This window comes from Arachis ipaensis, chromosome B5 (genome assembly GCF_059453495.1).
Source record: "Arachis ipaensis isolate K30076 ecotype BB chromosome B5, ASM5945349v1, whole genome shotgun sequence".
NCBI classification, from domain to species: domain Eukaryota; kingdom Viridiplantae; phylum Streptophyta; class Magnoliopsida; order Fabales; family Fabaceae; genus Arachis; species Arachis ipaensis.
Window position 1 is genome coordinate 145,681,246 of NC_142440.1, and position 26,327 is coordinate 145,707,572.

At 35.2% G+C, this 26,327-nt stretch overlaps 3 protein-coding genes across 4 annotated transcripts; 1 reads left to right on the plus strand and 2 right to left on the minus strand.

Moving 5' to 3' along the window:
• Positions 1 to 5,746: 5,746 nt before the first annotated feature.
• LOC107642106 (uncharacterized) lies at positions 5,747 to 7,223 on the minus strand. The gene is made up of 3 exons (XM_016345423.3): positions 6,659 to 7,223; positions 6,035 to 6,564; positions 5,747 to 5,947 (listed from the first exon to the last, which is right to left on the minus strand). Exons 1-3 carry the CDS (start codon positions 7,221 to 7,223, stop codon positions 5,747 to 5,749), a joined length of 1,296 nt encoding a protein of 431 aa, XP_016200909.1.
• A 4,611-nt stretch (positions 7,224 to 11,834) lies between these two features.
• On the minus strand, positions 11,835 to 12,752 carry LOC107641225 (uncharacterized). The gene has a single exon (XM_016344724.1). It carries the CDS (start codon positions 12,750 to 12,752, stop codon positions 11,835 to 11,837), a length of 918 nt encoding a protein of 305 aa, XP_016200210.1.
• A 2,145-nt stretch (positions 12,753 to 14,897) lies between these two features.
• On the plus strand, positions 14,898 to 17,565 carry LOC107644314 (NADH dehydrogenase ubiquinone 1 beta subcomplex subunit 10-B-like protein (Complex I subunit NDUFS6)). Of its 2 annotated transcripts, XM_016348153.3 has the most exons (3): positions 14,898 to 15,343; positions 16,335 to 16,393; positions 17,324 to 17,565. In XM_016348153.3, exons 1-2 carry the CDS (start codon positions 15,055 to 15,057, stop codon positions 16,364 to 16,366), a joined length of 321 nt encoding a protein of 106 aa, XP_016203639.1. In that variant the 5' UTR covers positions 14,898 to 15,054; the 3' UTR covers positions 16,367 to 16,393; positions 17,324 to 17,565. The 2 variants fall into 2 exon arrangements, 1 of the variants encoding a protein (XP_016203639.1); XR_015883508.1 differs by lacking the exons at positions 16,335 to 16,393; positions 17,324 to 17,565 and adding an exon at positions 15,537 to 15,664 and having other exon boundaries at positions 14,932 to 15,495.
• The last annotated feature ends 8,762 nt before the right edge of the window (positions 17,566 to 26,327 follow it).

Here is a 26,327-nt window from a genome sequence, read left to right on the forward strand (position 1 = left end):
TTGCGATATGTGACATATAATCCTGTTAGCTTTGGGTAATTAGGGTTTTTGTGGCCATAAACTAGTTTTGTACTTAACCCTTTAATTGGAATTAAGTGACGATAGGAGTGGTGGTTAATGAAGATTAGAGAAAACTAAATCACTAAAAGATTAGGGTTTAGTTAATTACAGTTTTCCATGGAATGATTCATGCATTGTTAAAATAGTTGGTAAGAACTTTTAGTTCGGAAAAGTAAACATTTCCGAAGCCTTGACTGTTTTCTCTTACTGTTTTCACACCAAAGCCATTACTTGCTTTCTTTATGCTTTTGATTATTGTTTTCTGCGTTTTCAACCATCAACAACATTTTTTTGTTTGCCTAACTAAACCAACTGAATAACCATTGTTGCTCAGTCTGACAATCCTCGTGGAATCAACCCTCACTCACCTGAGATATTACATAGATGATCCGGTGCACTTGCCGGTTAAGCTGTGGAAATTCTAAATCCCACACCAGGGCCCAAGACCATTTTGGTCACTAGTGTGGTTCTCTCACCCAAAATTCATCCCAATGATTGAAAATAAATGGAATAAATTGGGAAACATCCCAGTTGAAGATAAAACAGGTTCTCAAGAAAAGTATCTTGAAGTGGAATATAGAAGTATTTGGGAGCATAGACGGGAAGATAAGTAAATTTGAGAAGGAAATTGCAAAAGTAGATAGAAATTTGGAAGAAGAGGTGGAAGTGGACATAAATTTGAGTAGAAGAAAAGTTTTAATGGGCCAACTAGAATTATGGTGCAAGAGGAAAGGAGAGTTGTGGAAACAAATATCAAGAGATAAATATATAAAAGAGGTGGATAATAACTCAAGATATTTCCATACAGTAGCAACAATCAGAAATAAGAAAAATCACATTGCAAAATTAAGAGTAGGGGGGAAGAGCGGTTAGAAACCCAAAAAGAATAAAACTAGAGGCTCGTAAATTCTTCAAGAATCTGTACTATCAACAAGAGTTGCCGAATATAAAGATCAGAGAGGGAATTCTGAACAGAATCACAGAGGAGCAAGCAACTGATTTGGAAAAATTACCGAGAATGGAAGAAATTAAGGAAGCAGCGTGGAGTTATTATTCTACGAAGGCGCCGGGTACAGATAGTTTTAATTTACTATTTATTAAAAGAACTTGGAATATCATTGGAAGTGACTTCAGTGAATCCGTCATGAATTTCTTCAGAACGGGACATATACCATCAAACCCCAACATGACTTGGGTAACCTTGGCATCTAAGTGGATGTTTCGACTGAAATGGGGGAGTTCAGACCAATAAGCATGATTGGAAGCATGTAAAAAGTTATTTCCAAGGTTCTGGTGGATAGAATGAAGAGGATATTGGAGAAATTAGTAGGTGAAGTATAAACAACATTTATTCTGGTAGGCAAATACTCAATGGTGCACTCATTGCATGTGAAACAGTGGCATGGTTGAAGAAGAGAAAGATGTCAGGAATCATACTGAAGTTGGACTTCCAAAAAGCTTAAATACAATTAGATGGAGTTTTGTAGATCATCTGCTAGATTGTATGGGATTTGAGAATATTTGGAGAGGATGGATCCAAGGCCTTCTAAAGAGATCTATTATGTCAATTTTAATAAATGGCAGTCCAATCGAGCCGTTCCATATGATGCGTGGCCTTTGACAAGGTGACCCGATTTCACTATTCCTCTTCATCCTAGTAGCAGAAACATTGAACAAAATGTTAGGCTTGGCAATAAAAAAAGGCTTAATTTTGGGTCTGGAGGTGGGTAGAGACAAAATTCACTTTTTTCACCTACAGTTTACATATGATACAGTTATCTTTTTCCCGCTTGAGAAAAAGGTTATGAGAAATTATAGGAGAATATTAACTTGCTTTGGGCTAATGTTAGGTTTGGCTATTAATTACAAGAAATCTGTTTTGATTCCAATAAATGTCTCAAAAATGGTAGAAACAATGTTGGTAGAGAAAATGAGATGCCCAATTGGTAGACTTCTGATGTGATATCTGGGTATACTGTTGGGGGCAAATTCAAAGAGAGTGTCTACATGAAAGCCGATCATAGAAAAATTTAAAAAAAGCTTGCAAAATGGAAGGTGGGGTTATTATCAAAAGTTGGAAGACTAGTCATGATAAATGCAGTGATAAATAATCTTCCTTTATATTATCTAAGCCTATTCAAAATGCCAAAGGAGTGGCAAAAAAAAATTTATTTCACTCCAACTAAGCTTCTTTTGGGGGGGGGGGGAGGGGGAGGGGGAGAACGAGAAGGAAAAAAAGTGATGCCAACAATTAGTTGGAGTCATATTCATAAATCTAAGGAGCACGAAGGGTTAGGGGTAGGGGACATCACTATAAAAAACGTAGCACTTCTCTTCAAATGGTGGTGGAGATTTTCAGCAGAAGATAAGCCTCTTTAGAAGCATATCGTGGCATCATATAATGGTAGTAATATGACAAAATCAATTATGGAAAATGGAGATCCTAGATCGAATGGGCCTTAGAGTGACATTGTAAAAGGCATTAAAAGGTGCAACTAGCTGAAGGAAATTGCGTGGAAAGGAATTTGAAAGTGTGTGGGGAATGGATGTAAAACGAGATTTTGGGAGGATAGATGGGTGGAAAAATTGTGCCTCAAAGACAAATTTCCTAGATTATATGCAATCACATCAAGTAAAGCTGAAAATAGCAAACTGTGATTTTTGGGATAGTTTATCTTGATGCTGGAATTAAATGTTTTCTTAATTTCAGGTATACAAGACGAAGTGGTTTGGTCATTTTTGGAGGATGGAAGCTTTTCAATCAAGTTATGTACTCACTAATGTGGCGCAGGAGAAAATTTGGGAGTGGCAGAATCAAAACACATCTTTGACAATGTGTGGAGGGGAGTGATACCTCTAAAAGTAGAAATCATAGTTTGGAGTGCAATCCTTGAAAGATTAAACACGAAGAGAATGTTAGCAACATTGAATAATGAAGCTTGCTGTGTCTTGTGTGGGCAAGTTATGGAGGATGAAAACCATCTTTTTATCCGCTGCAATTATGTTGATGTGATGTGATCAAAAGCAATGCAAATAGGTGGCATAAAATAGGTTAGACCGAAAGGCCTGAATGCTTTCTTTGTATGTGGTGCAATCAAAAGGTGATTAAATGTTCAAGAAAGAAATGGATCAATATGTGATTTGCATTTATTTGGTCCATATAAAAGGTGAGAAATAAAAAGATTTTTGAGAAGAAAGAAGTCAAGAGAGAAGAGGTTTGGGATGAAATTATAAGCCATTGTTCTGAATGGGATAAAATAAAAAATGAGGGTTGTTCTAGCAGGACGGAGGGTTCAGTAGGGGCTGTTGAGAAAAGGCTGGTGCATGGGTATATAGATAGAAAAAACAATGGTGGTCGTGTGTGAAGTTTATTCAAGAAAAACAAATGACAGCAGTCAGAGGATACCTTAAAAATACAAATGATCTTCTTCTGGTGTACTTGTGTGAATTTTTTAATGCAGGTAATAGCATGGCTGCAGAGGTCGAAGGAGTAGAAATAGTCATTCAATTTATGCTTGAAGAAGCAATATCAACAATTGAAAAGGTGGTCATTATCACAAAGAGCCAAATTTTGATACAATGGGCAGAAAATAATTATTCAAAGCGTTGGAACCTCAACTTTGAAAGAAACAAACTGGTAAATTTGATAAAAGGTCTTGGAATGCTGAAATTTCAACATGCAGCAGCAAAGGAGTTTGACCACATTAATAGATGGAGGAGCATTGTAAAAGGTAATAAAACTATAAGAATTACATGGTGTAATAATCACTAGTGATAACTGATATGTGATTGTAGTGGATTTAGTGAATAAAGATACTAGATTACAGTAGCTTCTGTTGTATTGGTGTGCAAGTCATATTTAAATTCCATTAAGGAGAGGAATACTTGCTATGTGCTGGTCTTCAATTCTTAGATTCACTGCTGCATAAAGCTCAAGGGATAAGGTGATTTTATAGTGGATATTAGCATGGAGAAAACATGATTTAGATGGACATTGTATTTTGATGCCTTTGATTTGTTTTTAGTGTTTATTGTAATACTCTTTTTTAGTTCATATCGGGAGAACTTTTGAGTGACTATATAGCCTTGATGGCATTGCCAAAGGAGTCTAAATAATCAACTATAAGTTACTCTTAGAACTCTTCTCTCCGTTTGGGTCAAAGTTATAACTTAACGATAAAAAAAAAAAGTCAGACCCAGACTCACAAAATAGTCTATTAGACCTATCAGGTTACCTAAAACTGTTAAAATATAAATAAATATATAAATAATTTTTTATAATAAAAAAGTTATTAAAATTTTAAATTTGTTATACTTTATTATAAATATTTTTTTTCATATTTTAAACACTTTAAAAGTTTAGATGTTATTATAAGGATCAAATTTAGAATATTATATATAAATATTTTTTTTTAAAAAATAAATTTTTAAATATCTTTTACTTTATATTTTGATAAAAAATATATCAAGCCTTTTATCGAGTTAAACCCCAAAGTGGTCCCTGAGATTCACGGTTTGCACCAATTTAGTCCCTGACTTACCAATTGCACCATTTATGTCCCTGACTTTGTTAAAATTGCACCAAGGTCGTCCCTAGCCACATCTCCGGGCAAATTAACTGCCGCCGGCAGTGACCTAGCACTGAGAAGCCACGCTGGCGTAGATAAAGGCAAGCTGAGGTGGCAATTGAAACTGTTTGACCCAATGTGGTCCCTATACCTAGTTTTAATCCCAATTTCTAGCATGGCATCGTCACCCCTCTTCATCTTCTTCTCTCTGCCCAGCAACGTTCTTCATTGTCTTCGTTGTTCCTACTTGTTGAACTGAAACGAAAACCATGATTGGGTGTGCGAGCCAGGGTCAAGAAAGCTCTACACGATCGAAGACGAGAACGCGGAGTCGGACCAGACCATCACGGGTACCAGAGCGGTGTGGGTGCGGCTGCCGGCCGGTGCTTCGTTGGTCCGGAACAACTACCAACCCAGATAAGCCCTTCTTCGGTTGTCCAAATTACAATGTGAGTTTTTGGTAAGAAAAATTGATTTGTTGTTTTCTGTTCTTTCCTTCTTATGATATCTCATATTCAGACTAGGGGCAAAATATGGTGTAGATTTTTTCTCTGGACTGATGATGTAGAAGAAGAAGAGGAACATGAAGGAAGAGTGGATGCAACTGCAGTTGACAATGAGCAAGTGAGAGTGAATTTAGCCTGGAAGATTGGAAAATTGGAAGCTGAAGTGAGGACCCAAAATCTATGATACAATTCTTAGGCATAGTGGTGTTTTTCACTGTAGTTGCTGTATTGATTATGACTTTGAAGTTCTGACAATGTTGCATGTAATGTGTTCATGGATGAATGAAAGTAAGAGGTTGTTTTTTATCTTGAGATATATGCCTTGTTTTTGATTGACTGGTTATCATAAAGAGAAATAATTATAGATCATCTGACATCATAATAGCATAATGCATAATGCATAATTACAAAAGTATCAAAGATAAACATATTTGAGTAGCAAACATTAACCTGTTTGAGTTGCAAACATTAAAGGAACAAAAGAAGTGCCACAACATAGTTATCAAGGCTGGCAATACAAAAGTTATGACAATTGTCCTAAACAAAGCAACTATCTACTAACTGCCTTTAACAAAACAACAGAGTACTGTCCTAAACATCCTGATGTCAAAGTCATGAATTTTTCTTTTTCCTTGGTGCTTTGAAACCGGGAGTTGGAACAAACTTCATAAAGTTGTGCAATCTGGAAGATGTAGCCATACTGGCTCCTTGCATTAGATGCACACCAATGGATTGAGGTGGTGGTGAGCTCCTCCTTTTGGTGGGCAACTTCTGTGACCTTGATGGTGCAGGTGCAGCAGGTTCTGCTATGTCCTACAACAGATAAACAGTTCAACACATGAGCCCAGATAACAAAAAAATTATACTTGTGTTATGTTGTAACGTGGAGAAGTGTATTACCTGTGATCCTTCGTAGTTTGGTTGTGATATGTCAATCTCCACAGCAGGAGGTTTATCAGTTGGTGTAGCATCAGTTTGAGGGGGAGGGCCAGCCTCAGAAACAGAAGCAGCAACATTTGATTTGGCTTTATCTGCAGCAGCTTTTGCAGCTGCAACAGCAGCAGCTACTTCATCCAGTCTCTTCTTTGAGCACCCTCTCTTAGTATGCCTTTTTACCCCACAATACCTACATGTGAATGGCTTCAAATGCCTTTTCAAACCTCCACTTGGTTTGGCTTTCTTATTACCATTGTTGCCCTCATCAGCATCTTTTCTCTTTTTCTTTGTCAAAGCTCCAGGCCTCCTCCTAATGATAGGGGCCTGTGGTTGAGTGTACAAGGATTTCTCCCACAATGATTGGCCAGGAAGAGGATTAATGTGATGGGCATAAGTCTTGTTGTATGCCTCCATAGTACACAGTTGGTGACAAAAGTCTTCCGGCCTCTTGTTTACCCTTGCAAGGGCAGCACAGGCATGAACACATGGAATATCTACAGTTAGTAACACAAATGCATAGTAAGACAATCACACTTTTCAAAGTACACAAATGTTAATGATTAAGTTAAAGAGTTTGATAAAGCTTACCGGTCAGCATCCAGAATTGGCAAGTGCATAGTCTTTTTCCAAGATCCACTACCATGTTTGTTGGATGGCCATGAACCTCAAATTTCTCATAGTCTTCATCACCGGTCCAGATAGGCATCCAGTTCTTTGATTCTTTTCTGATTTTATCTAGGCGACTTTGAATTACAGGGGGGAGTATGCCAACATGATTTGCCAGTTTTACCTTATTTTTCGCAATAGTTCTCATCACAAACATTCTCACCTCCTCAAGTAATGTGATGATGGGTTTGCTTCTGGCCTCTTTGATTCTTACGTTGAAAACCTCACAGGTGTTGTTGCAAATGTTGTCCAGTTTTGGCCTATGACTAAACTGGGACTTTGTCCATGACTCTCTAGGCCATTTGTTGAGATATGCACAAGCCTCCTCGTTCATCCTCTTAATCTTGTTCAGATTATCGATGAAATCCTGGAATGTTGTAGATCTGGCACATTCCCAAAGCAGTTCCCTCAACTCAAGGTCCTTCCATTGTTTGTTGAAGTTCCTCCAGAGGTGCCAAATGCAAAAACGGTGGTGAACTCTTGGCATCACCTCCTGGACAGCTTGAATTAAACCCTGCAGGACATTGTTCCACTATGTTTCAGAAACAAAAACTGATGTAAACACTTTTATTATGCCACAGAACAGACCCTGAGTTTACAGTAATGAACCTAATATAGTCCCTGACTTTCGCATTTTAATACAATTTAGTCCCTTCAGTTAGGTGTAAAATGCACGATTGGTCTTTTCTCTTTCTATTTCTACTCCTATTAATTCATATGGGTTCTCTTCTATTGTCTTCACTGTTTATTTTGATTTTATTGGTTTCACTTGCATTCTATTATTTCTATGATTATTTGAATTTGGATTTAGCTTCCAGTAGTATTGATTTGGGATTCATACAATTGATTGATTGATCTAAATATGATGTAATTAGTCAATATGTTTGCTGCTTGAACTGAAATTGATGTAGGCTTTTTCGAGGTGAAGAGTCTATTGGACAAGCTTGTGGTGCTTAAATTCAATGGAGGCTTGGGAACAACTATATGCACTCATCTAAAATATGCCAAATCTGATTTTATTATTTTACCTTTTTTATTGTAATTATTTGTACCTTTTTATTCTTACTTTAGAAGAGGAATTTTCAGATGTGATTTAAAGATTAAGATCATCTGTTGGATGTTGCTAATGAATCTCTATTTCATACTTCTTTGATGCTTATTGCAATGGTCAGTCTAATGAATTTTATTGAGTAGAATGGAGAAAATGAGAAAAGGGGATTGCCGAATGGTTAAGTTTTGTATTTCACTTTATCTTTTTAAAATCAGTTAAGGGCATTTTAGTAATTTAACTTATTTCAGTTCTTATATTAATCTTAAATCAAATAGGATAATGAGACATAACTTAGTTCTATACACTTTATACTAAATACAATACAAAGACTTAATTTAGTTTCTGTCTCTCAGTCTCTATCTCAGTTTCAGTTTCTCTTCCAAACACAATCTTAATGCCTATTTAATTTTTTAGTAAATAGACAAAAGAATATGCGAAAGATTTTTAGGTGGACAAATGCATACCTCAATCATTCGAAATACTCGATGTACACATGAAAGATTGTTAACGATGGACAAAAGTGACACGCCGTAAGTGAGGCTCCATTTCAGTTAAGTTTATTGCCTACGTGGCTATGTAGTGTGACAAAGTGGACTCTTTTGTGAGGCTTAGGTGAAAATTAGCTAATTTACAAAATTAAAAAAGAAAAAAAATTCCAAAGAGTATTGGGTGCCTTAATTTCTAAGGGAACATTATCTCTTACCCCAATTGTAGTGGCTTGCAAAATCAAGGGATGAGAGGTGAAGCTCAGTCTCGGTTTGAGGATAAATCGAGACTACCAAGCCGGGAGAATCGCTTTCGTGATATCAATGAGTCTTCTGTTAGAGGTGTGATGAAGAGAAACAAGAAGAAACACCCTTTTAATGGTGGCAAATGCTACCATGGCATGGATGTTGTGCTGTTAAAATCACGAACGGTGGAAAACTTAGATAAATGGTTCTTACTGTGCATGTATTATAAAGTGTGTGTATACTAACCGTTGTGCCTCCACTGTTAATAGAAATCTTGGTTGATGCTCATTCGTTCTTCCCTCCTCTAATCTTGTGTGCAGTAGAAATAAAAAATGAGATGTGACTATTTTATTTAGGTTGATGAACTTAATGATGAATGTAAGGAGAAGGTCATTCTTTATGGGAACTTATTATACCGGCCACAACCATGGAAAGACAATGCAAATATCAATAAAGAGAGGGATAGAGATAACTCCAATGCAAAAGTGATATTGAAATTGATTGCTAGGATGAATTTAAAAATTATTAACCTAAGGAGATTGATAATTGGTTTGTACATTGGTGTGAGAATATTAGTATTGATGAGCTTGTATAACTTGTTAAAGTGATGCATTATGATTCAAGTTATATGTGCTGTTTCTGAATTTGTCGTAATGCAAAAATTGTACTTCTGAACCTGTTATATGCAAAAATTGTGTTTTATTTGTGATTCTTAAGGAACTTGTGTATAAGATTCAGTAGCATTCGGTAACATGTAAATTAAACCAACCAAATACTGATCATTAAAATAGTCAATAAAATAATCAATACCTACTATGAGGTACTTTACTTGTCCTGGAGCTTATGCAAATAGACCGAGAAGGTCAAGTCCTCATTTTGCAAATGGCCAAGGTGAGGTGACACTGATAAGTATCTCTGGAGGTGCTACATGAAAGTTAGCATACTTTTGACAAGGTGGACACTTTTTAACAAATTCGGCTGCTTCCCTTTGCAAGGTCGGCCAAAAGAAGCCAGTTCGGATCTCTTTCTTGGCTAGTGATTGTGCTCCTAAGTGATTTTCACATATGCTATTGTGAACTTCTAAGACCTCAATGTCTTGGAGTTTGGGACGCACTTCAATAGAGGTATGGATATCCTTCTTTTATAGAGAACATTGTGAACTAGGGTGTAGTTTTCCTTGCTTCCTTTTCATCTTTTAGGATGATATCGAATTTAAGGTATTCGACTATGGGATTCATCCATCCTAAGCTTTGGTTGGATATGGCTAGTATGTTCGACTTGTCATCTTCCTTCACTACTGATGGTGTGTGGAGAGTTTCTTGGATCAAACTTCTATTATTACCCCCTGCCTTTGTGCTAGCTAATTTAGAGAGGGTATTAGCTTGAACGTTTGATTCCCGTGCTATGTGTCAAACGTCCCTCTTCGAGAACTGTGCTAACTGTACTCGTGCTTCTTCTAGGAACTTCTTCATGTTGGGGTCCTTAGTTTGATAAGTGTCGTTAACTTGAGAAGTTATTACTTGAGAGTCACTAAATACTATCAATATTTTTGCTCCGACCTCTTTAGCCAGCAAGCAGAGCTTCATATTCTGCTTGATTATTGGAAGTAGGAATCTCGAACTTTAATGATAGTTCAATCCGAGTTCTTTCTTCATTTTTCAGAATAACTCCTGCTCTACTTCTAGCTTTGTTGGACGATCCATCTACATAGAAATTCCAAGTTGATGGATTTCCTTGTGCTTTAGTGTATTCTACTACGAATTCAGCCAAATATTGAGATTTAATTATTATCCGAGTTTCATACCTTAGGCCAAACTCGAACAGTTCTACTGCCCATTGTAGCATTCTTCCTGTAGTGTCCATTTTCTGTAGTACATGCTTCATGGGCTGATTAGTACGAACTTTTATGGTGTGAGCCTTAAAATAAGGTCGAAGCCTTATGGATGTGATGATAAGGGTGTAAGCGAACTTTTCTATATTTTGATAGTTTAGTTCTTCCCCCTGTAAAACTTTGCTCACAAAGTAGATAGGTTGTTGTCCATGGTCATCTTTCCGGACCGATGCTAAGGCTATAGCCAGACTTGCTACTGCTAAGTAGAGAACGAGCTCCTCCCTTAGGACAGGTCGGGTTAGGATTAGGGATTTGCTTAGGAATGTTTTAAATTTTTGGAATGCTAGTTCATATTCCTGAGTACATTCAAATTGGTTTCCTTTTTTGAGAATTGAGAACAATGGTAGAGACTTCAGAGCTGATCCTGCTAGGAACCTAGACAACACTGCCAACCTCCCATTGAATTGTTGGACTTCCTAGACAAGTCAGATTTTTCATTTCTAATATGGCTGTGCATTTGTCTGGATTAGCTTCAATTCCCCTTTGAGTAAGCATGAAGCCTAATAACTTTCCAGCCTCTACTGCGAAAGTGTACTTTGAAGGATTCAATCTCATCTCGTACTTCCTTATTGTGGAAAATAGCTCAGAAAAGTCGGACAAAAGAGCAAGGTCGTCCCTGATTTTGACGAGCATATCGTCCACATATTCCTCCATGAGTTTTCCAAGGTGAGAGGAAAACACCTTATTCATCAATCATTGGTATGTAGCTTCAACGTTCTTCAATCCAAAAGGAATTACTACATAACAATAATTAGCTTTTGGGATAATGAAAGTGGTATTTTCTTAATCCGGTCTATACATCGGAATTTGATTGTATCACGAGTATGCGTCCATGAAAGATAAGTATCTATACCCTGAAGCTGAGTCGACCAGGGCGTTAATGCTGAGGAGAGGGTATGGATCCTTGGGACAAGCTTTATTGAGGTTAGTGTAATCCACACACATTCTCTATTTTCTATTTTGCTTTTTGACAAGAACCACATTAGCCAACCACAAAGGATACTTTGCCTCCCTTATAAACCCAGCTTCTAGTAAAGCTTGTACCTATTCCTCCATGACCCGCCTTCTTTTAGGACTAAGCTTATGGAGTTTTTGCTGAACGGGTTGGGATCCTGGATAGACAGCGAGCTTGTGAGACATGAGGTCGGGATCTATCCCAGGCATGTCGGAAGTTTTCCAGGCAAACAGGTCAAAATTCCTTTGTAAGAGATCAACGAGTTGTACTTTCAGACTTTCTTCTAGGTTGGCTCCTATGCTTGTTGTCTTTTCTGCCTGATCTCCGATTTGTACCTTTTTTATTTTTCCTTCAGGTTGGGGACGTAGCTCTTCCCAAACTTGGATACCTCTGAGCTCACTGGTATTGTCTTTACTATGTGTGCTGCCTCTTAAGTTGAGACTTTCATTGTAGCACTTTCTTGCTAATTTCTAGTCTCCTTTTATCGTGACAATTCCTTCTGTTATTGGGAATTTCATACATAGGTGAGGTGTGGAGACAATAGTAACTAGCTGGTTTAAGGTGGTCTGACCTAACAAGGTGTTGTAAGCAGACATGACGTCGACCACGATGTAGTCGATGTTTAAAGTTCTTGACTTCGTGCCTTTACCAAGAGTGGTATATAATGAGATAAATCCCAAAGGTCGGATCGGCATATCTCCTAACCCGAAAAGGTTATCGGGATAAGCCTTTATATTTTTCTCTTCTAACATGAGCTTATCGAAAGCGGGCTTAAATAGTATGTCGGCTGAACTCTCCTGATCCACCAACGTTCTGTGGAGGTTTGCATTAGCAAGAATCATTATGATTACTACAAGTTCGTCATGACCAGGTGTCACCCCTTGTGTGTATTCTTTGGTGAATGAGATTGTTGGCAAGTCAAGAGTTCTACTATCTTCCCTGACTTGATACACTTCTTTGAGATGTCTTTTTCGTGAGGACTTAGTGACTCCCCCTCCTGCAAATCCTCTATTTATCATGTGTATGTGCCTCTCAGGAGTTTGTGGAGGTCGCTCTTGCTGTCCTCTATCATCACCATCTTTTTTTCTTTTTCTTTTGTCGTCCGACCTATCAGCTAGGTACCTTTCTAGCCGACCTTCTCTGTCCATTTTTTCTATGACATTCTTTAATCCATAACAGTCATTAGTAGAATACCTATATAGCTTGTGGTACTCAAAATATTCTGTCTGACTTCCAGCCTTTTTGTGCTTAATGGGGCGAGGAGGTGGAAGCTTTTCAGTATGACAAATCTCCCTGTAAACATCGACTAGAGAAACTCGGAGTGGGGTGTAATTGTGGTATCTTCGAGGTTTTTCCGAATTGTACTCCTCCTTTTTCTTAGCCTCCATCTCCTTGTCCCAAACTTGGTAGGACGGGTTCGGCCTTGGGGCAGGTTCTCTAAGTCAGAAATTTTTTTCCATGTTGATATATTTCTCTGCCCGCTCTTATACTTCGTACAAGAAAGTCGGGTGTTGCTTGGATATAGATTGGGAAAACGGCCTTTCTCTAAGGCCATTGACCAACTCCATTATCACTACTTCAGGAGGCAAGTTTTGTATCTCTAAGCACACCTTGTTGATTGAATCTTTCCATGTAATCTCGGAGCGTTTCCTCAGCTTCTTGTTTGACGCCCAAGAGACTAGGAGCATGTTTGACTTTATCTTTCTGAATTGAAAATCGGGTGAAAAACTTCCTTGTCAGGTCGTCGAAGCAAGTCACCGACCTGGGAGGCAAGTTGTCGAACCACTTCATTACAGTATTGATTAGTGTTGTCGGGAAGGCCTTGCAGCGAGTCGCATCGGACACGTCGGCTAGGTACATTCAACTTTTAAAGTTGCTTAAGTGGTATCTTAGGTCAATCGTTCCGTCATAGAGATCCATGTCAGGAGTTTTGAAGTTCCTAGGAACCCTAGCCCGCATGATCTCTTAGACGAATGGATCTTTTCTTCCAAAAGAACTTTCTTCTCGATTTGTTCGAGTGCTTCGATTTCGGAGATCGGCTTCTAACTTAGAAAGCTTTTCCTCTAGCTCTCTTCATCGTCGTACTTCTTTTTATAGTTCTCTTTCTGCTTCTCGTTGTTGTTCAACCTCCTGCTCGACCTGCTCCAATCGGCTGTGATGTCCATATACCAACCCTAATATTTCCGTCGGATGTATGTGGAGGTCCTTCGTCCTCGGGTGGGTGGACTTCTGAGTTAATCTGTCGCGGATGGGGGTTTGCTGACGTTCCTTCCCCATGGGGTGGGGTGCAGTTGTTCTTTCCTGTGGTGGAGGCAATGTAAGTGTTAGGTCGTCGTTGTGAGGCTCTGGTTTCGACTCGGATGCTGTATGGCCGTCTTCAAATTGACTGTCCGTCATATGTAGGTGTAGACTTCCAGGTCTCCGACAATGGTACCAATATTTTGAGGGTTACCTGAAACTGGGTTGTATTTGGGCATGAACGTGAGGTCCAGACTCCTTCTGAGGCAGTGTCCGACTTATGCTGGTGTCAAAGTGCCGTCGTCCGAATTCTCGTGAGGAGGTGGGGGTAGTACTTACAAGAGACTCCAATGTTTAAGTTAGAAAAGACTTTAGGCAGGTTTTTAGGAGATTGGGTTTTGAGTATACCTGAGAGTGTCAATGTATTTATAGTAGAGTAGATAATCACTTTTTAGAGTAATTTCACCTTTATTGGTGGGTAATTGTTCCCTTTTTCTAGGGAGTTTGTTGAGATCTTCCTTCTAGATAAGTGGGATATATCTTGGGAGAGTAGTTACTGATTCGGATAAGTATGGTTGAACTGTCTTTGTGGCGCCCGATCTCTATGAGGTTGGGTAGTAGTGGAGGAGGCCACCTTGATTAGGTGGACCTTTACTCTTTTTAGGTCTGATTTTATAATTTTAGGCCGAAATATGAACAATACCTATATATGAAAAATATAATTGAGATATAATACATAAAAATATAATTTTTATATTATTAAATAAATTAAAAATTTTAATATTTTTATTTAAATTAAAAAGATTGATAAATTTTCTTGAATAAACAAAATAAAAATTAATTAAAAGAATTTTCGTAACAGTTACTACATCACTTTCAAGTAGACTGAATTTAGTCTATCAAACTTTCAGCAATTGACAATTAAGGTTTAAAAATTTTTTAGGGATAAAATTGAGGTATAAAATTTTAATTGCTGTGTTAGATAATTGTTAGAGACTCTAGTATAACTCCCTAACATGAGTTAAATTGAATAAATTAAAATTTTAATGATTAAATTAAAGCCCGAATTAAATTTTAGAGATCAATTTAATCTTTAACTCAAGTAGAATATAACAAAAAATACCTAATAGTAATCTTAGCAGCAAGGCAAATTATTCGGTAATTTAATTAGAGACATAATTTTTTTTGGTATCTTTTAAACTGATAAATACTAATTCGTCACGAATTTAAACTAATGAATTGTTAAACTCTAACAATTATTTAATGGGACGAAATAGTTTTTTTAATTTCTTTCCAGGAAACAAAATGGGCCTTTAGACGCAGAGGCGAAGAATCTGAGCCCAACAAAATGAAAAGCTAGAAGGAAAAGAAGAAACCCCAGTACCGACGACGAAGACAAGAAGTGAAGCAGCATCAGTGAGAACAGAGGAAGCAAGCAGAAAGGAAAGAAGAATGGGAAGAAAGAAGGGGTACGTGGAGTTCGATGAGTCGCCGCCGGACGACTTCGACCCGGAGAATCCGTACAAGGATCCGGTGGCTTTCTTGGAGATGAGGGAGCACATTGTCAGAGAGAAGTGGATCCAGATCGAGAAGGCTAAGATCATCAGGGAGAAGCTGCGATGGTGCTACCGCATCGAAGGCGTTAACCACCTTCAGAAATGCCGCCACCTCGTTCAGCAGTACCTTGATTCCACCCGCGGCATTGGTTGGGGCAAGGACGGTCGCCACCCTTCTCTCCACGGTACCCTTTCCCTTCCCCCTTCTACCTTTCTCTTTGTTTAGGTCATTGATTATAGGGTCCTGAATTCAAAATTACGTTAAGACTTGCTCGTTATTAGTGATTTCTCATTATCAATATGCACGGGGTTTTGCCAATTATTGAATGCGATGAACGTAATTTCTGCCGAGGTATCCGGGTTGTTCGTTTGCCAAAGGGTGTATTGGGGGTTTGGGGTCTTGGAATTCGTGCAAGAGAAACTTGCTTTGAGGAATTGGATATTTGACATTCATGGAAGTTAATTTGGGCTTCTCTTGTTTAATACACAAGGGGTTTTGTGAATTGTTAAGTGGTGCGTGTGTAATATATGCCTAGTTGTGCCTTTTTGTTGCTCATTTTTGAGCTTGTGTCTCTTGATTATTTCATTTCTCATGCTTGTTTGATTTTTATATTCGAATTCGGTCCTCTTTTTATTGTTGTTTGTAAAGGTTTCATTTTCATGATGGAGGAAAGATGGGATAGTAAGTGACTGGATTAATTCCAATATTTCTTTGGTTAATGGATAACCAATCCAATTTTATCTGATTCTGCTTATCTGCTGAAATAAATTTGGAAAAGAAAAGGCACTTAACACATTTTTTTCATGGTCAATGGAATAGAGTTATCAAGTAGTGTGTATGCGATTTATCTCAAGTTGTGATTGTTTGTAGCTGATAGATGAAATGGTATGTTTTGGGTATTTTGTATCCCATATTTGATGGATGGTACATAGTATTATATTCTGATAAATATGGAAATGGAAAAGAAATGAATACGCGTATTTTCTTTTTCTTATTTTCGACTAACATAATGTAGAAGAATCAAATTAAAACTCACCCTATAATGTTATAGCTGGAAAGATCTGGAACAATATGCTTTGTGGTTAATCCTTTCAGTTACAATTAATTGTCTTCTACTCTGCCCTATGGTGCTTTTTGTGATGATTCCTTTTGCTTTGTTTTATTTTCTGAACTAGGTCCAAAACCTGAGGCTGTTGAGTCTGAATGACTAGACTGTCCTGTGGATAAATAAAAGGTAATTTCAAACTTCATTTCTGTTTCTCTTATTTACTTGTCTATATATGTAAAAATATTATTAGGCAAATCGTAGAGAAGGAAATAATTGTATCAATGACGGAAAATGCCAATGCTGAGTAGAAATCCCTTTATGTTGTTACTAGTCAGTTATGTTTCCGACTTTTAAAGAATTTGATTTGCTTATTTGAAGTTTGGGATGCTCAATAACAACTTGTGATTGAGCACATCCCAAACTTTGGTTGAGAGAGTAACTACACATCATTTACGATTTGACGTGCACAAGAATATAAAGATCAACTTTCATGAGGGGCTATGGTTTGATCGTTGTCACCAAAGACCTCTCAATTTAGATTCTCTAATTTCTAAAATTTATTTAAGAGAAAATTGATGCAGGTGACTGGTGTGACAGTAGTAAGGTGGATTACTGTTGAGTTAAGTTGTGAGAAATTATATATTTATAGCTTAAAATGAATTGGTGTTGATAGTAAGGAAAACATTATATTGAGCATCCACTAAGTTTGGATTTTTGCCCCACTGCAACTTCATAACTTGATAATGACAAATAATTGGTGTTATTTGGTATATTTGGTGGGGAACGTTTGATTGCTTTAATTTGATGGGTTTTTTAATTAGAAGCACACGTTGTTTTGTTCTTTTGACATATTTTTCAATGTGGTTGAGAAGCCAGAAAGTTGAAACTTCTGCATAATGAAGCCTCTTTGACCAAATAAAGAATCTTATAAACATAGTTCTTTTGGAATTTGTTGCCTTAATTGTATTTATTTCAAAAGGCACTAGTAATATTTGCATGTCCTTTAACTATAGGTTATGAACTCAAATATCATTGTGATCTCATTTCCAAAGAATCTATCATTTTTAACATGATTTTGCGGATGTGAACAAAAATTGATTTTTGGTTCTTTTGCAGGGAGATTGATTACCAAACTGATCATATTGCTGAAATCAAATACAAGGAGAAGTGCCTATGTTGGAGTTCTTGTGTTCTTTTTTCCTTACTCATAATTCCTGTGAACTACAACTCTATTTTGGCCTGGCCTGGCCTATTTTCCCTTGGCTTTAGTAGGCTCTTTGCTTCTTAGCATGCAAAAATGTAAACAAATTTGGTACATCAGATTATAAAATAAATTTCTCTAGTTTCTTCTTGTGTGATCTCAGGGTGCATTAATAATAATACGATTTCTATGTGTTCTATGGTATGGTCCATTACTAATACTCAACAAAGACTTCAATGTGACTTTTTACTCCTTAATTTTTCCCTTGAGTTGTTCCATGCGTATATACATGAATCATGATATTGAACACCATGACATTTTGAATTCTTCAATGATGCTAATGGTGGTGCTGTTGCATGTGAATCCAAAATGTAGAGGAAACTGTTTCTAAGAGGTATATACCAATTATGCACTTTGAATTGAAATCAATGAAAGACTGAATTAAGCCGTTACTCTGAAATTTTGTTATCGACTATTGAGCCAAGTAGAGGAAATAACACTAAAGAAAGATAAAAAAATTTTAGATTCGAAGGAGGTTAAGTTAATGTGAGCCTCGTTCAAGATTACCATTGTATACATATCATAAATAACATTAGAAACGATTGTGAAGGAACTTCTCTTAAATCTGTTCTCACATTGATCATTAAAACTAAATATTACTTTGTTTGTTTCTAATAATTTCAATGGAAACAGCACGAAGATTGACAGTCAAAAAAAGAAAGAAAAAAAGATTAACAGTATCAATGCTGTAAAGAATATAAATAAATTCAACAATACAGCAGCAGCAAATGTTTATTTTCCTCTTGAAATAATACAAGGTTGAGTGAGTGAAGAAGCTAAACAATAAGATGATCATGTCTCTTTCTGAAAGATCTCTTCTCTTGGGTAAGCTGAATGATGTTCTCTTTTCCCTTAATTGGCATAACTCGAAAACCTGAAAACATGCATGATCAAGAAGAAAGTAAGTAGGGCTTGTTTGATATCAAGAATGGAAGAGACAAACTGTGAAACATGCTGCTTTGAAAAAATTCTACGAAAGAAAACATGATCTGCAACTGCAAAGGAAAAAAGGTAACAAAAGAAAAGAAGTGAAAATTGGAGCTCCCTTCAATCCAATGGATGAGCTAAGCAGGCGGATTGAGTTGCTCTCATGTCATGCATCTGGCGAAACTTAACACCTTAAAATAAGAACGTTAAGGGTAGCCGAATGCATGAGATGACAGCTCTTTGCCTCTCCTTGGCCCTTCGTATTGGATTGAAAGGAGCTCCTTCTTCTTAACCGCATTCACTACTAGACGTTTGCTCCTCCTTCTTGATCTTTGAATAGTGAAGCATATCTATATATATATATATATGAAGAGCAAAATGGTCATTCCTTGCTTCTTAAACAATAAACAAATACTCCTATGGATAAAAGGTTCTACTTGTGTGCTGTTACTTGGATTCTCGACATTGGTGCACGCTTCACACTGTTCACTTTTTGCAGCAGAAACTTTGTTCCTTCACGATGCAACAAAAATAACAATACGAGTAAAGTAACAATTAGATCCTTGATCTTTCAAGATGTTGATCTTAGACTAATTAGTCCTTAAAACAAAAAAAGAGTATCAATTAGGTTATCTAAAATAGCAAACGGTGGACATGTGTGTCATTTTAATGAATAATGCGAAACAAAACCAAATTGTGCATATTATTTACAATGGTGCATGTCTCATTATTGTCGTAGAAAAATCATGTAGTTTTGGCCAGTGAAACATTTATTATTTTTTGAGTTTTCATATACACTTTATCAACTGTTATCTATTTATTACAAATTCTATCAAAATAAGTGAAATTTCGTTCCAAAATTGTTATTTACATAACTATCTTTCATAGATAGAGAGTGAGAGTAATTAACAATACATATAAGTATCACCATTAAGTTTTATTTGATGAATTGATAGAAGGATATCGTGTGTCTATCGTTTGCTATCTTAGAAGACCAAATTGATTTTTTTTTTCAGTAATACTAAGGAGACAAAAAAAAAATAGTCAGAACTTGACTTATTTAATATTTATTAATTGCTACAACCATTAATGAAGGCTAAATAAGATAAATTCTAACTGTTTTTGGCTAATATTTGTTGGTTATCAAATATTTCTGTTTTTTTAGAGACTAATTAATCCAAAATCAAAATTTTTAAGGACTTAATTATTATTTTACTCCAATAATATTTTACAAGGTAGTCTATCAGCATAATGGAAGACAAATCCAAAAAAATTTAACAATAAAATCAAAATATATATAACATAAAATAAAATAACATGGTAGAATCAAATTTAATAACACAAAGGAGATAATTATACATAATTTTTATATACTATTTAGAATATTTTTAAATTTTAGCAGGACACTTATCCCTACAATTCTATAAATGTATCTGTCCCTGTGTAATCCTGACTCCTTGCATTGACCAAACCTAAAAGAACTAAGGAGCCGATAGGGAGCCTCATACTCAAACACAAGCACTCATTTGAAAACGTAATTTTAAATAATTTAAACTTAGAAACACTTCATGCATACTATAATATTACTATTAGATTACTTTAATATATTTACTTATTTAGTATATTGTTGTTTTTATTTTATCACCATCACTCTTAGAAGTTAGAATTAAGGCCCATTGAAGAAAAGTATAGGTAACAAACAAGAATTTTAAACAATGTGTAAACAATGTGAATTAATAAGATTAAAAGAATAAATTTAATTAGTAACATTAAATTAGAGTGTAGTGTATTTTCATTTGATTGGTGGTTGTTCATGTTGTTTAAAATTTTCATTGTTCCCTAACATTCCCCTTAAATATATTTATGACACTTAGAATAGGTGAGTATGCATTTATCCTAAATACGCTTTTAAAATTATAAAGGAAAAAAAGTTGCACCCTGTTTGTTCTAGTGATAAATAATTAAAATAAATAATGTTTGGAACATTTTGTGTGTATATATTTCTTATATTTTTTTATAATATAAAAAATAATTAAATATTTAATCAAACATTATATATATATATATATATATATATATATATATATATTACAATGCTTAGAGATAGAAGTAAAATGTCGATATTAAAAATTTTCAAGAATTGATTTAGATAATTATTTATAAGAAAGTCTAGGAGACAGCACTTTTATTGAAATTTGGCCAGCACTTAACTATCAAAAAGAAAATAATTAATTCTATACCATTAGATGGGAGTGGATCCTCTCCAGTGAATAAAAAACTGGATGGTGTGCAGTGTTTAATCTAACCATTCACCACATTCTCTCTCTTATTTATTTCTGGTCCCACTATTAAAATCAAAGGTGAGAGATTGCACTGAATTTTGTCAAGTGTTGAAAAAACTTGAGAGAATCCATTTCCCCATTAGATGCCATCTCACACCATTAAAAATATTGATGATGGCTAATTGATGGCTAAACATCACAAATTCTGTTAGCCCGTAGCACTCCTCATTATTTATATATATATATTAATTCCAAAAACCTAGAGATTGAGCAAGTACCCAAAGGATTCCCACGAGATGGCTGATCCAAAAAGATAAAGAGAGTTGAACAAAACTTTTTCTTTTGCCTCTTTGAACTTGGCAATACAAAATGACAAGCAAACAGTTAAGCAAACATGCTATACCATTTCTCTATTTGACATATATTTATAACTTTGCTTAAATTTGATAGATGAAGGACAAAATCAGCTTCATGCATTCGAACAAGAAAACTTCAATGTCCAAAATTAGTTGTACCTGTTGGACAAGAAAACTCGTTTTGATATAATCCTAAAGTCATGCCTCTTGTGACATGACGATATGTAGTTGAGTTCCAATGAATAGGCTCAGCAGCCTTTGAATTCTTGTATTTGTCCATCACCATTAATATCGGATTCCGAATCGGATTCCCTTTCAGATCAATGTTGTCGCCTTCTTGTTTTTTTCCTACTACTTTACTTCAAATTTCAGTTACATCCTATGATTTACTACCATTCAAGAGAGCCGGTGAAATATGTGATGGATAATCCACATTGATTGAACCAATTAAATAACAACAGATATTAGGAGTAGGAGGTTCTTAAAATTTATTATTTTTTGCTATAATTTAATTATTAATTTAATTTTTTTAGTCTAATAATTTAATAATATATTTTATTCTATATTTTTAAATATTAATGATTAACTCAAAAATAATAAATTCTAATGACTTTTTAATATTTTTTAACAAATTTAATCAAATATTTTTTGTTTAGTGGAAATTTACGTGTAATTTATCTTTATGTGAAATTGATATTTAAGAATTATTAGATAATTTGATAAATTTAATTAAATCATCGTTTAACGATTTTTAAGTATCAACTTTATATGAAGACAATTATATATAAATGTTTGTTTTTTTTTTTTTTTTTTGTTAGCGATTTTCGTTAGATTTATTAGATTCAACGCTGATGATGAAATATAATCGTGGTCTAGTTAGATGATATTATATTAGACTATCAATAAAATATATATGATTGGTTTCTACCATAATATATTTAGTTGTTATGAATATAAATTGTGTGCATAAAATATGAGAAATTAGTTTTAGGAAAATGATGTGAACGATATATTTATACATTTGTAATTGATTTAGTTTTCTTAGTTAGATGAGAATATGAGATTATATCAACATATATGGTTGCTTTAGATTATATTTCGTTGTGATATATCAATACAAGTTGTGCGAAAGCAACATAGTAAATATTTTATGAAATGTGAATGATGTGTTATATATTTTTACATGATTTCTAACAAACCCCCTTGTAAATAAGATGTTACTTATTCTTTATGATATATTTAATAGTTATTAAAAAAATTAAATTGAATCATTATAATTAACATTATGTGTTTCCTTAACTTAAGTTTAAAAAATCAAATCATTCAACGATAATAAAATTATTTTTGCAAATTATAAGAGTTTTTAATTAAAACACACCCAATTTTATAATTAACCAATATCATCACATTACTTGCATTAGTGACTTGTAAATCTTGGTCAATTCTATAGTTATGTCTTGATTCAAGGCTTAGACTTCAAAGTCTATTTCCTTAACCATTTTAACCATAAAATTTATATTTGTTATGGTTTCTTGGTTTGTCTTTTGAGAGAATAACCAACTTGGGTTTCTTCATGGTTGATATTTCTATTCAAAGCGACGTTGCACACATGATGCAACAAAACCACGTTGAACACGTTTCCATGATTTTTTTTTTCCCTTTCATTTTGGTTTTTCTTTTCAATTTTTTTAACCTTCCTTTTCAACATTTTTTTTTTTGTTTAGCTAGAACGTATTCAGAAATTGGATGGTTATTCAAAAAATTGGAAAAAATTAGAAAAAATTGTAAAATTGGTCTTCTTTAAAAACCCTTATAATTTTAATGTAGGACATGAATAAAAAATTTATAATTGATAGATATACAATATATAAAATTAATCTTTTTAAATATTTTTTAATATATATATAAGTTATAATTTATTAATATAAAATTATAGATTATGTTCCTATTATTTGAACCAGTTTGTGAGCTCAAACCAGCTCGTGAGTTTTCGTTGAGCTTACGAAATAGGCTCAATTGTTAATGAGTCGAGTCGTGAGCTAAGCTTAATTTTCGTGAGGCGAACTTGAACTTGGTCTAACTCGACTCAACTCGACTCACTTTCAGCCCTACTCTCTGCTATTCTAATGGTAGATGTCTCTGGAGTAAAGTTTCCTAGGATGATTCCTCAGTGGTGTGTTTTTGGTTTTTTGGGCTTTTAGTCCCTTTGTATATCAAAAAAAGTTATTTGTCATCATATTATCTTAACAAAACTAATTCTAACTCAATTGTTGTATTAACTAAATATATTTAATATATGATCTTAGATAGGGGTAACAACATATACCTTATTCGCAGATATCCAACTTAACCCAACTCAGTCAGGTAGAGTTGCCAATCCGACTTGCTGTGGGTAGGATTGAGTGCGGATTGGGTAGAGGTGTGCATTGAGTCTTAACTCTACTCAAGCAACCCGCACCCTATTTATGTATATGTAATGTTATATAAAAATATGTAGTGAGTGTTGAACCAATGACTTTTACTTTCATGTAAAAAAAATTAACTACTGAGCCAAGGTTAGCATTTGGTAATTTGATGCTTTTGTTTATATAAAAGCTAATTGTATTCATTCATACATAAATATCCAATTATAACACAACCCTAATCTCTTTACTCATATCACCCCTATCTAGTAGCTAGCCCTAATCTCTCCTCTCAATCTTTCTGCGTCTCTCCGCTGAAAATTTGTGCTCCCTGCTCCGGTGCTCCCCTCTTCGGCTACTCCCCTTGCCGGTGCTCCCCTCTTCGGCTACTCCCCTTGCCGGTGCTCCATGCTCGTCCTCGCATTCAGCACCATGGTCGCCATGTTTGCGTGCTCCATTCAGTGCCGTGCTAGCCGTGTTCCGTGGTCACTGTGCTCGCATGCTCTATTTAGCGCCATGCTCGCCGTGCTCCGTCGTCGCCAAGGTTTGAAACTGTCATAAAAGCTGCCCTCCCCCCTTTAGTCGAAGTACTCGGCACTACTTTGATTCAATTCAAAGGATAAGCCAAATTCACTCCCAAATGTCCATCAAGCCTTTGAAACTAGTTCAAATAATCGTTAAAGTCTTCATTCCTACTGAATTATGTTGTGTTGCTTATTATTATTGTTTGAGTTTCTTTTTGGATTTTTCCTTAATTATTTACCAATACATGAAATTATGTTGTGTTATGATTGTGATTATTATTATTGCTTATGCTGATTGGGTGATTTTTATTTGCACAAAGTGTATTTGAACATGTTACATTATTAATATTTGATGCAACTAATAGCTTTTTAGTGTTTGGTTTGATTTGCATTGATATATGTTTATTATGAGAAAATTCACTTCCAAATGAAAAGTACCAATATGGATGTGGTGGCAAAAGATGTGATTACACAAGAACAAAAGCAAGAAACCCCGGTGAAAGCAATAACTAATTTTGTCCCAGATAAATCCACTTCGATTGAAAATAACAACAAACCTAGCTTGAAGAGTGTTTATTGGTAACACTTTAGTCGATATCAAGAGGGAAAAGAATGGAAGGCAAAATACAACCATTACAAATTTGTTCTTAGAGTAAATCCAAGAAATGAGACTACAAATTTGAAGAATTATGCGCTTCATTACTGTAAGCAGACTAAATTATCAATCTAAGCAATCAACAATTGCTGACTCGTTGTCTAAACATGCAAGGAGTGGTGCAAATACTTTTATATTTAATTCATCTTACACAAGGAAGTGTATTGCCAAGACCATTTGTATGCACGAGTACCCTTTATCATTTGTGGAACATGTTGGAATGAAGAAAGTGTATGTATCAAGGTTGCGAGAACCGAACTGATCATTGAACCGGTCAAGTTACTGGTTCAATGGTCCAACCGTAGTCGAACCAGTTTTGTTAAATATAAAATAAAATTATTAAAAATATAATATAAATCTTTTAAAATTTAAATTCAATCATTCATATAATAATAAAATTTAAAATTTCATAACCTACCCACTAACTAAACTATATCTCATCTCATCATTAAAATTCTACATTCAAATTCAAAAATCACAATTTATAACTAAAAGAAATTATGGCATAAATACTATATCCATATTCAATCAACAATCACCAACAATCAATAATAATATCAATAATTACTTAATTAGACAACTTACTCAATTAATGTCAAATTACTAATTAGAAATAGCTATGAACCAATCTCAACAGCAACAATTTTTCAAGGTGTGTAAAACAAACTATCCCCTGCCCCCTTAAAACCTAACTTCATGTTTCAGCCACTACAGCAATTACAGTAAAATAAAACCTCAGCCATTACAGCAATTGCAGCAAAATTCAGAATTACAGCAATTCAAAATCCAAAATTATATCAATTCTGTTCAGCATTATAAAATTATACCAAAATTCAATTCATCATTCAAAATCCAGGATCTGAAATTATATCAAAATTAGGAGGATTATTAGAAGAATACATTACAGAATATAGAATTCCACAATAAGATCACTAGTTTTCAGCCATTAACAGAAAATAAATTCAAAAGAAAAATTCAAGTTCCTTCATAAACTAAAGAACGAAACAGAAAATAATGTTAGAATTACTTTCAATAGTAAGGGTATGTGCCAAATATTCGGCACATCATGGAGACAGAAGTAATGTTCTAAAAAATAGTTTTGAAATTCTATTCAGCATTCAGTGTTACAGCAATTCTGTAGCAGAATAAACAGAATAAAAAATTAATTGAAAAAATAAAGAACTCTGCAGCAACTCAGTGATTCATATAATTAATAGAATAAAAAATATTAATTGAAAAACTGAAAAACTCTGTAGCAACTCCAGCAAGCCAGCAATTCATATCATTATGAGTTTATCAAATTAAAACACTAAGAAGCTCACTGAGGTAGAGAAAGCAGAGACAACCTAAAGTGGCATAGAGATGCTCGGCAGGACAGAGGCGGCTGACGACAGAAGCTATGCCCCGACCTTCCGACGACAACGGCGACAGAAGCTTCAAACGGACCACCCGACGACAACGATGGTGACAGAAGCTTCGAGTGGTGATGGTGGCAACGACTGGTGGCCACTGCCGGTGCCGATAGTGGTAAGGACGGTGGAGTGGAGGCGTTCCTGCTGGCTTCAACCTTCAGCTCATTGAGGAAATTAGGGTTGGAAGGGGAGAGAGAGGCGTTAGGCTCGAAGGGATTGGATGGGTTATGGGCCTTTCGAACTTTTTTTTTTCAAACGTAAAAAAACGACGCCGTTTTCTATAAGGATGGCAAAACCGGAC